The 11,269-nt window shown below is 35.9% G+C and overlaps 1 protein-coding gene across 2 annotated transcripts in view; it reads right to left on the reverse strand.

Annotated features, from left to right (window-relative positions):
* The window catches only part of MDFIC (MyoD family inhibitor domain containing), a 52,416-nt gene that overhangs the window by 39,075 nt on the left and 2,072 nt on the right, over positions 1-11,269 (reverse strand). For both annotated transcript variants that reach the window (XM_033514188.1, XM_015628147.3), the window contains exon 2: positions 11,011-11,168. In XM_033514188.1, coding sequence (XP_033370079.1) covers positions 11,011-11,101 — 91 coding nt within the window. In that variant the 5' untranslated portion in view covers positions 11,102-11,168. The remainder of the gene's footprint in view (positions 1-11,010; positions 11,169-11,269) is intronic.

The following is an 11,269-nucleotide window of genomic DNA, read 5'->3' on the forward strand; positions in this document are numbered from 1 at the left end:
TTTAGTTACCTATCACAAAATTTTAATATAAAAATTTGAATAACTTTGTCACACAAAAACCCATTTTTTTAACCCACATACATGTGGGCTCTAGCATATAAAAGCTATAATAATTTCGCAAAATTTTGTTCTCTATTTTTTATAATTAAACACATAATCAAAGACAAATACAGTGGAAACTTCAAAAGTGACTAGTACAAAAATTCAGAAAAATTATTATTACAAGTATCTATTTTTTGTTGAAAAAAAAATAGTTTTAAAATGCCACTGCTGATTAAAAGTCAACATTTAGCCAAAAAGGAAAAGAAAAAGTATTTCTTCTCTCTAATAAGATGCAGGGAAAATTCCATAGTAAGGTTATTTGAGGGATTCTTCAGCTTATTTCACAATGTAACAGATGTTTTGATGATGCTGCCAGTTATTACAAGCAGACCAGAATTTCCTCAAACCAAGGCAAGTAACAGTTCTCATCTTCACTGTCATTAATGTTTTAATAATCAAACCCACATACACAAATCTTTCTGTTCTTGATTGCTACAGAGATTTTTCCTACTGGCATTCAAGGAAATATTTTTGAATCTGGATTTACTTTGTTCATTATTCACAGCAACAGATTATCAGTTTATATTAATTACTCAAGGGATCTGTAAAACACTAAATATTTTCAGTCTCATGTATTTTCTTTTGAGTATACCTACAACATTTAATATTTACAGGAAGTCTAGATGAGCAACTGCTGAAGTTTGTTAGCTCTATTTATTTGTTTCAAATAAGAACCCATTTATAAATCCCATATTACAGTTTCATATACTGTATCCTCTAGAAAAGCAATTATTCCAGTCCAGACACAGAAAAATCACTTTTTGCTGCTTTGACATAGTTAAGGTTAGTTTCTTCATGTAACCCACAGCACTTTGATTTTAAATCCTAACTTTCTGCCTTTGTTATCCACCCTATTAAACTGAGGCACTGAACATCACTCAAAATAATATATGCCATCTTGTGTGTATAGTAGCATATGCCTTCAAGCACTGCTGCTCCCCTTCTATCAATTTCCACTTCTGAAATGTCTGACCTAGCTACCTCCGTGGCACTTTGCTCTCAGTCCTCCCTCCCACCAACAACTTGTCAGTATTTCCTCAAGCCCATTCTGAGAGAAACTGTTTCACTGGGATTGGTGTAGTTACTAAAATGAATGGGAAGATACTAACTTTAATGAGTTTTGCTCCTTGCCCTGATGACTTACCTAGATACTCATCCTATTAACATTAACAAAAAAAACAAACAAACAAAAAAAAAACACCAAAAAAAAAAAACACCAACAAACAACAAACTCACAAGCCCCCAAAAAACATAAACAAACACCAAAAACAAAACAAACCCCAACAACCAAAAAACATCGAAACAAACAAAAAACAACAAACCAAAACACAGTGTTTTTCAACCCATTTGACAGACATCAGATAAAAATTATTTCTGCCTGGTATCTATCAAATACAAAGTGACTGTATTGAAGTATGATGATTTAGCCTATGCAGTTAAGTGTTAGGTTCAAATGTGTTTCAAAAGTGTTTCAAAAGTGCTCTGGAATTGACTGAATAAAAATAAGCAGTGTCCTGACGGAGCTACTGTAAAAACACCCTGCTTTCCACAAACACTAAGCTTAAATGAGCTATTTTAGGAGATTTTGCTTTTAAATTACTTTACTATAGTGATAGCACCAAAATTACAATATGTACCCAGCAGTGCTAGTACAGACCCATGGAGTAGCTGTATATAATTCTCTTGTATAGGATATGACTTTGCAGAACCCTATTATTTCATGTAGTAAACAATGAACAGCTATGAGGAAACAATAATGTTAATATTATGGGGCCCTCAGTTCTCTAGATTACATTTTTATCTCAGAAATCTGAAGGAGTGCAGAATACAATCAGTCATCATTATTCATATGAATTTATTTTTGGCCCCTCTGCTTGTGTTCAGTTCAGTATTTTTTTCACTTTTTTCTTCTCACTATCTAGGCTGTATGTATATTTTTCATGTCCACTTTTATTATTCTAGCCAGATATGGTAAATGGCCAGTAAAGACCATGTAAACAATAGTAGCAGTTAACAAGAAACAAGAAGCACTATTAAAAAGTTTAAAAGAAACAATGTTGCAATTGAACACCAAGCCATTCTGATAGGACATTCAAAACAATTAACATTATTTATTTCTTCTTTAATCTATTGAATTCACATGAAGACTTCCTCGTAAATCCGTGTAACAGAAACCTACACCATTAAACATGTGTTTGGTGTCTTACCCTGCACTCCAGAGTTGTCCATTGGAGCAGCTCATGCTGATAGATGCTGCTCCATGGTGTGGTGAGTGCACCCGGGATGGCAGGTCAGGACCATGCAGCCTGTCCTCCCTTCCCCAGCCCCAGCAGGACAAGGGGAGAAACTCACGGGTCAAGATATAGTTTAATAAGTGAAGAAAGGAGGAAGGAAAAGTAAAACAGGAGATGCAAAGGCAATCACTCACCATCTCCCACAAGCAGACTGATGCCCAAGCTAGTCTAAGCAACAGCTACCTGCCCTAAAACGTCCTCCCCTGTTTTTATTGCTGAGCATGACTGTCTATGGCATGGAATAGCCCTCTTGTCAGCCTGAGCCAGCTGCCTGGACTGTGTCCCCTCCCAGTCCCATGCCTACTCACAGCCTAGTCACTGGAGAGAAAAGTAGGAAAAGAGAAAATCTCGACTGTGCAAGTGCTGCTCAGCAATAGCTAACCCACTGGTGTGCTATCAACCTTGTTGGAGTCACTGATCCCAAACACAGCACCACAGGGGTTGCTGTGAAGAAAATTAACCCCAGCACACCCAGACTTAGTTCAATGGGGCTGTAGAAATAGTAGACCTTTGTAGATGATCTCTTTACTTGTGCATTTTTTCATAAATCACTTCTGGTGCATCAGACTACTGAAAACAGACACACACTGGTGTCTTGATTCAGTTGCTTTTCCTTGAATACGTACCATATGTCTCAGTTTTTGTACAGAGAAATTTATTGATTCCCTTATAACAAGTAGTTGATAATGGGATTGTATTTTCTTTTTTTTAATATCAGAGGTCCCACTACAACATGCCAATTACAACCAGTCACATATGAAGACTGCTTCAGGAACATTCCTGTCTTTTGTTGATGCCATTACTTTTATGTTAGGTACCTAAGAATTGTCACAACAGTAGTTTATGAAGAATCAACACAAAGACCTTACTCTGACAGAAATACTAATGATTGGATCTGGCCATAGAAAAGTGTGACTTTTTTTCCACTGCATCTTCAAGTAAATTTGTAACACTTTTCTGTTTCAATCAAGCTTATCCTTAAGAATTCTTTCTGTAAGATTTCCTTAGTATTTTAGCTTCTGCTTCCTTTAGCACACCCTTCCACTCTCATGTGGCTAACCTCCAGCACTGACAGCCAAGAAAAAAAAAGAGATGCTCCTCTTAACAGTTCCAATAATGGAAAGAAAAGACTCATTATGTTCTGAGTCTGGCAGTGCTAAAGTATAAATCAAATCTCTCTTCAAAACCACAGCAAGTTACTCTAGGTCATGTCACAAAAGCAACACAGACTTCGTACCTACCACAGTCGAGCCCCAAACTAGCAACTTGTGTGGCTCTGTACTTCCCCTAAACTAACAGCAGTGCCAGGGCTGAAAAGCTTCTAGTCAAAAGCCCCAGGGAGTGACACCCACACAGAACACCCTGTGATTTATCCTGAAGGTAAGCATAGGCAGAAACTCTACTTGTCCAGAGACTAATGCAAGTTTAAGATTTAAATAGTAAGAGATATGACATGCTCACAAAGTATAGAATGGAGACAGCTAAAAGCCATATCATTTCTATGATACGGACAACTGGTAAGCCACTTAGTGAAAAAAAATTAAAATTTTAATCACATCTCAAAATTACTGCTTCATTAAATAAGTGAATAAAGTGAATTACTGCTTTTTCTCTATGGAATTACTTAAGTATATATAAATAATTTTTATAGTACATACATTTACCATAATTTTGTTGTATTTATATTTAAATTAAACAGCAATACAAATATTCCATAGAATAGAAACCTGTTTTCACCTCTGAGACTATTGTAATACTGATTATTAACTTTTGTTCTAGTTTGGAGAATATGCCTCCAGTTACACATGCTTCTCTGCAACATGACAAATACATTTGCAAGACTCCACCGACTGAATAATGTCAGCAATCTGGATTAGCAACAAGGCAACTATTACAACAGCCCTATCAAAAAGCAAACTTAAATAGTCAGAGCTGTCAAGAAAGACCTATGAATATTAGGCAAAACAGGTATACAGGGAAATCTCTCCAGATTCCTTCCAATTCTGCCTCCTATGCCTTTGTGAAGTTGCTAATTCCTGAAATATTCTTACCCCACTGAATAATCTCTCTTCTCAGAGCTACATTCGTGTCTCTTTCTCTATAATGTAGAGCATATTAAGTGGAGATGAAATTAATACACAAAACTAAGAGAAAATACAAAAAGATGGGTAACGGATGTGTATTTGCAAGACACACCTCAAAGAGCTCAAGTCTTTGACAAATAATCAACTTTTCCTCTCCAAGTGCTTGTCCATTTGCACATTCACACACCAGCTGCCCCCAGAGCCTCACCACATCTTTTTGCTCAGAAATGAGTCTCTGTGTGTTGATACATGTGCTATCATGTACCATGAAGTATGCAATATACACAAAACAAAAATGGAAACAAGAGCCCACATTAAGCAGATTGCATGTCCTCAGAGTTCGATTTGCAGCTGATTTCTGCTCATTAGATGACACATAACCTTATAAACTGACTCAGCCACTGCTTCCAAGAATGTGAATCATTAGAGTGCATGACAAGCAAAATGACAAGCTGGACTTGAGAAACAGGTTTAGAGTTTGTCTATAAAATTTAGGAGTTTGTACATAAAATGAATTCTGCTGCAACAACCAAAGGCTTTGCTGCTATGACACATTCATTTTCTGTTCACCAGCAATGTGGTGGATTGCTCCAAATAGCACGTAAAGAAAAAACAACTGGTGGGAAAAGTTTCTGGAAACCTGAGTGCATCATTCTCATCAAGGAGAGAGAAATAAGCAAAATGAACTGGCCCAGTGTTCACTGTGAACTCCAAAAATGCAGTCACTAACAGACCAAGAGTTTTATGGCGCTGGGGCGAAGGAAAGATTTGGAAGCATGGGGCAAAGTTATTAAGGCACCTAAAGCTGACCTAGTTGTTGGAATGAATCATTAGAATGCCTGAGTTTATCCTATAACAAGAGAAGGCAGGTTTAAAAATACATGTGCAAAGTTCAGACCATCCAAATGAACTTTTGTTTTTCAAAGGAAAGAGAAATTACAGAAGAAAATCAATTGCCACAAAACATAAACACAAACACATAAGTAGATCTATGAGGAATAAAAAAGTCAAAGAATGTTCCCAAAAGGAAATGCAACAATCACTTCTCTGTCTCAAGCCTACAGTTGCTGGGAGGAATTGAAGAGCATGTGGCAAACACTGCATTTCTAACACTTCCTTTGTTCATTAATAGCTTTGCTGACAATGAACTGCTAAGGATGCTACTTCCTACAGAAAATTCCACTGTTCACAACAATAACACAAAGAAACCCTGATAAAACCACATTTCACAAAGTAATCATTAACAGTAACACCTACCATCTACTTAATGAAATGCCAAAAACTTTTAGGCATTTTATATAGCAAATAAATTCAACAGTTTGTTTCAGGTAAGTACTGGAATAGGCATTCTTTTACACAATCTCATTTCATTAAGGACATCTAATTAACAATGATATTCCACAAATTATAGAGCTGGAAGTCTCCAATTAGATGTTTGATTGTCTTAAAACTAAAAAAAACCCTTAAATTATTTGCATTCATTTAATTTCAGCGGCTTTCACTTAAATGTCTCATTGCAACTTTCAACAGCTTCAGAAGTGCCACAGAAAAAATTAGTTTCGCAAAATTAGAGCAATTTAACTGAGCAATTTTTTGGAAAACTCTTACAAAGAATTTTCCAGGTGCAAGCTATGGAATTACGATGAAAATTTGACAATAGAAGCATGACAGCCCTGAATAAATTTCAGTCACAATAAATTAAAAATGGACAGCAATGTGCAAATAGGTATTCTGTATTATTTTAGAGTGATAAAAAGGTCAAATACATAAGTGAAAACTTTTCACAAATAACCACACTAATTATGTAGTTACTCATGTATGTCATTCATCCAAAGAAGTTTCACATATATACAAAACCAGTTTCATGGAAGTGCTAAGCAATACTTGGCAGCTATAGCTGTATTAGCAATGGCCAGTAAAACTGGGCCTGTATAGTGAAAGAGTTTAAGAATATTCCATATTTTACATGTTCCAGGGGCTTTCCACTTTGAACTAGCTCTCAGATTTAATCTTAAAGATTCAAGGCTTACTAGTGGCTGAAGTGTATTAGGCACATTCCTGCAGCTTTCACATTATTTTGAGCAAAAGGAATCCCATCCAGGTCACTCCCTAGGATAACTCCACAATGCAAATCAAAGTAGAGGCGAACAGATTTACTTCAAAACTGCATGGCTGATCCAAATAAAAACAGTAGGATAACACACTCATTGCTGTATGTTACTTACTAAGAAAAAAAAAAAGAAAATAAGCGTTTAAAGCAAAGAGAAATCTAACTTCTGAGAGGCCAGAGCTGAATTTAAGAAGAATTTAAGAAGAATTACTGTGATATAAGAGGAAACAAAAATATTTCAAACTTCACACAAGATCTTTTACACTCAACTCTATGAAATACAAGTTCATCACACCCATGTGGGCATGAATCACTTGACTGGAACGGTATGCACGTGAAACTGAAAGCAGACATACAATTTCATGACAAACTGGAGTCAGACATCTATTTACCAAAATTTTAGATATTTTAGTCAGTAATATTAAATAACTGTCTCAGTACTGGCACACAGCAATGAAACAAATTAATACAGATTCTCTCAACTCTTGTCAGATAGCAAGAGGGAATAAAATTACAGAGGAAATATTTGGTAAGTTTGAGCAATCTGATGTTAACCAATGTAGATTGGTTAACAGTTAAAATGAAAATATATTACTCATAACACTGAGGCATTGCTGGTAAAATGGAATAATTATTGTGATAGCAATCACTGTTGCCTCAAGAATGTCCAAACATTCCCTGCATTAAGCCTTTTGTCACCCAATCTCATCTAGCCATCAGATTCCTTTCCTGTTCCTCATCATGAAAATAGTTAGGCACAGAAAACATGAAGATTAGAATCACATTCTTTCGGAGGAGTACTTTGCACATTTTCTGAATGGAAGTATTAGTTGCTGCATATGGTTTCTTGAGATACCAAATCAGAACTGCATCTCCATCCAGCAACAGTGAGACGATTTGCACCAGAGAGAACAGTCACTTATAGAATCTGATCTTTGATATTTCTACTAGATTTCTCCATCCTCTCCACTCCATTAAAATAAAAAATTCTAGTGAATTTACATCATCTAAGGATTTATTATAGTGAAATTATCAGTCTAAATTTTGTAATAAGTTGTTAATTATTATACTTATTGGTTTTATTTTCTTTCTTAATTGAGAAAGCTAAATATTATTCCTTCATTATTTCAGGTTACAGTTAGTTACCAAAAAAGCAAAGATAAAAGCATTCCAAATAATTTATAGATGACAGTCCTATATTTTCTAAAATGTGGCCCAAGTTTCTAAATGTAGTTCCATGTCCCACTGAATTTCTCTCTTGGATTGGTTTATTCAAATGCAGAGGATTTTAAAAAACAAGCCTACCCATAGTCCAGGCAATAATCACATCATAACCTCTAATATATGAAACATTTTTCTTAAAGCAGAGAGTCCAGTGGTCACAAATTGCCACATTCCTTCCTCAAGGACATTATTTTGGTACCTACAGTTGAGAAATACCTGATAACAACCAAATTGAAGTGGTCTGAGCAGAGGCATGACAATATTCACTGACTACATCACACAAGTAGATATAATCATACTTTGGTTCCAAGGTCCATGGGCTACAAAGAAGAAAGAAGGCATCACTAGGATCTGAACAAGGGTGCATAAGCAGAGCTACACTTTTGGAAGGATGTGGAAGAAATTAACATATTTTCAGAAATTAGATTAAATCTTCCAACCTGCAGTGTGTGTCTTAAAGCAGCAGACCACACTGAAACAGATAATGGTTTAAAGACTGAAGTTGAATTTTGACATTGCCACAAAAGAAGATGCCATGACTTCATTTGCTCTCTCTCACAGCACACTAATTGTGGATGGGCAGCGTCCAGATTCTCACTAATATTTATGCATTTATTCAAAAATGAACTAAAAAGGAAGAACGGTGACAGGGGATACGCTGAGAAAGCATATTGGTTAAAGTAACACAGAAAAATTCTTTTAAATTGTGAAAGCCAGAGCATACCACATCTGTAGGCCAAACTCTGCCTCAACCCAGTTTTCACCATGTCCACAATTGATGAATATCCCTGTACACTCCCTAAGTTTTATTAAGTTTTTCTGATCTTTAATTACATTGTGGAATAGCTATTTTTGAATATTCAAAATTCAACTGAAGTTTCTTTTTCTTTTCCTCTCATGGAAAAATACAGTTATTCTTCAGCATCTGAATGTATATGATAGCAAGCAAAAGGAACACTTTTATATATCTGGATTTCTTGATGATACCTCACAGAACTATAGAAGAAGAAAAGTCTGTTCCCAGGATATAAGGTATCTATATCAGTTAAACATACACAAAGCACATTAAAGAACGCTGTTACAAATGAGAAATTTCTTCTCATTAGAATGCACTTAATACTTTATTATACACACAAGATAAGCCATCTTTTCCTGATTAAGGGATGTTTAATTCTAGGTCAACCCAGATTTCAAGTATCTCACTATACATATATAAAGTCATTTATAGGTCAATACTACGAATTTCAATCAAAGCTTTGAAAATTATCACCAAATTCTAGAGAAGTCAGTGTAATTTTGGATGTCCTGGGGGTAGAAGGATAGGGACTGTTGAAAGTCCCAGACATACAATCTTAGATTTTTCAGCCCTGGAATATCTGAATTACCTTACCCTGTAACCACACACCGCAAAGCTGACAACAGAAATGCTGGAATATAGACTGGAAATGTTATGAACTCACCTTTTCCTCTTTCCACCCCCACTTCCCCAACAAATTTAGACTAGAAAAAAGCCACAGCTATCCATATTAAAAAATCCATATTACCCTTAAATCTAAGTTCATTAAAATAAAAATTATGTATTTCCATGATGAATTCTGTTTTGTCTTTATGTGAACTGTACATAAACTTTAAAACTGAGGATGTGTCTTCATAGGTGTGGCCAATGCACAAGCCATAATCATAATGCTTGTTTGTACCTTACTGATCCCTAAGAAAGCTCTGAAGTTTAATTGTGTCATTTGGATTTTCTGCGCATTACTTGTCAGGACAGATCAGTATTAGTTTCCTTACTTTTAATTTAAAAAAAAAAAGCATGTATTTACAATAACACATTCACTTCATAGTGAAAACTCAGTTTGAAGTGGTACTGTGAGAATGAGACCACTTTCCATGCCAGTTCACTGACATACAACTTCAGTAACTTTGATGTATGGCCTACATGCAGAATTTAACCAGCATGGCCAGTTGACCACGTGACAGATTAATAACAACACACTGAAAATAAACACATATCACAGGTACTGATGGTTCTGGCAAAAATGTGATTCTAGCAGTTCAGTCCTGCATGCTTTATCTTCTGCATTTAATCTTTTTTATTATTGTTTTTTACTGTTTAGAAGTTATGAGTCATTCTCTAGAACAACAACAACAAAAAAAAAAACCCCAAAAAATCCCATCCAACAATAAGATAAGTATAAGCCAACTTGCTATGCCTCCCTGCCAAAACATTTTTTATTTAGCTACGGATACTTTCTGGTTTCTGAAACAAGTCTTCAGCTTTGATTACACATAGCTATTGATTTTCCTAGTTACAAAAACAAGACTGCATTTTTAATCCACAGTTGCACAACTGTTACCAGGCTCTGCTCCAGTTAACCAGTTATGAATAAAGTTACAGTTCTTGAATAAGATTATTTGTCTGTTTTTCAAAGACTTTTTAAATTCCTGTCAGAATTCTGGAAAATCATAGCTGTAAATGAATAAACAAAGAAAAGTCTCATCTTCACCATCTTCTTCATCATCTCTTTGTCTGTCAAGACCAGGGCTTGACAGGCAAACTTACTTGCCAGTCTTGAGGATAACCTAAAATATACTTTGTCAAACTTCCATAAGTGAAGGTGATCAGAGTATCAGTGTATTTTCTTCAAAAGCAAATAAGACATAACTTGAATAATTTATCCTTAAGATTAATGTACTTTTAAACAACCTTTTGAACAGCTGATATGAAACAAGTTGTATTCTCAGAAACTGATTTTAGCTGCAGCATCACAGAGTAATCTAAGAAAAAAAAACAGCAAAATGATCTCCAACCTGAACAATGCTGTTGCTATTGGACCAACCTTCCATAATTTACTTCAAGACCTGGAAGGACAGCTTTACAGGAAAGAATTTCTAAACACAAACACAAAGCTGAGAAAATCAAAAGCGATTTTTAAGGAACAACATCTGCTTCTGAATGACTGCAAGTTTTTCAAGCCCTGAAAATCAAGGCTGACAGAAGCACTTTTCCTTCCTTTTTACTTTTTCATGGGAATTTTGGGTTAAAACAATAAAGTGGCGAAGTGAAAGTGCTAGAGAGATACACCACGGAGGGGAGGGGCAAAAAAAGAGGGGTTAAAACCCACAAGTCAAATCAGTAAATGTATCATTCAAATATAACGCGCAACAATTACAGAGAAACTTTAAAGCAACTTACCTCGAGGGAGGGAGATCAAAGAGCTGTTTTCAGTCGGAGCTTGCTCTGGCCCTCCAGGCCCCGGAGGAAGAGGTTCTCTCACTTGGGACATCTGCCAGCTCTCTCGCCGAGTAACAGAGAGAGCCTGCACCCCTCTCCAACAAAACTAACACGCGACCCTGAAGGAACAAGCAAATGAAAGGACTCGTTAATGTATTTTACGCAGAAAACTCACGGCTCGGGGCGAGGGACTAAAGAGGGACAGAAGGGAAGCGGCGGC

This window comes from Parus major, chromosome 1A, assembly GCF_001522545.3.
Source record: "Parus major isolate Abel chromosome 1A, Parus_major1.1, whole genome shotgun sequence".
NCBI lineage: Eukaryota > Metazoa > Chordata > Aves > Passeriformes > Paridae > Parus > Parus major.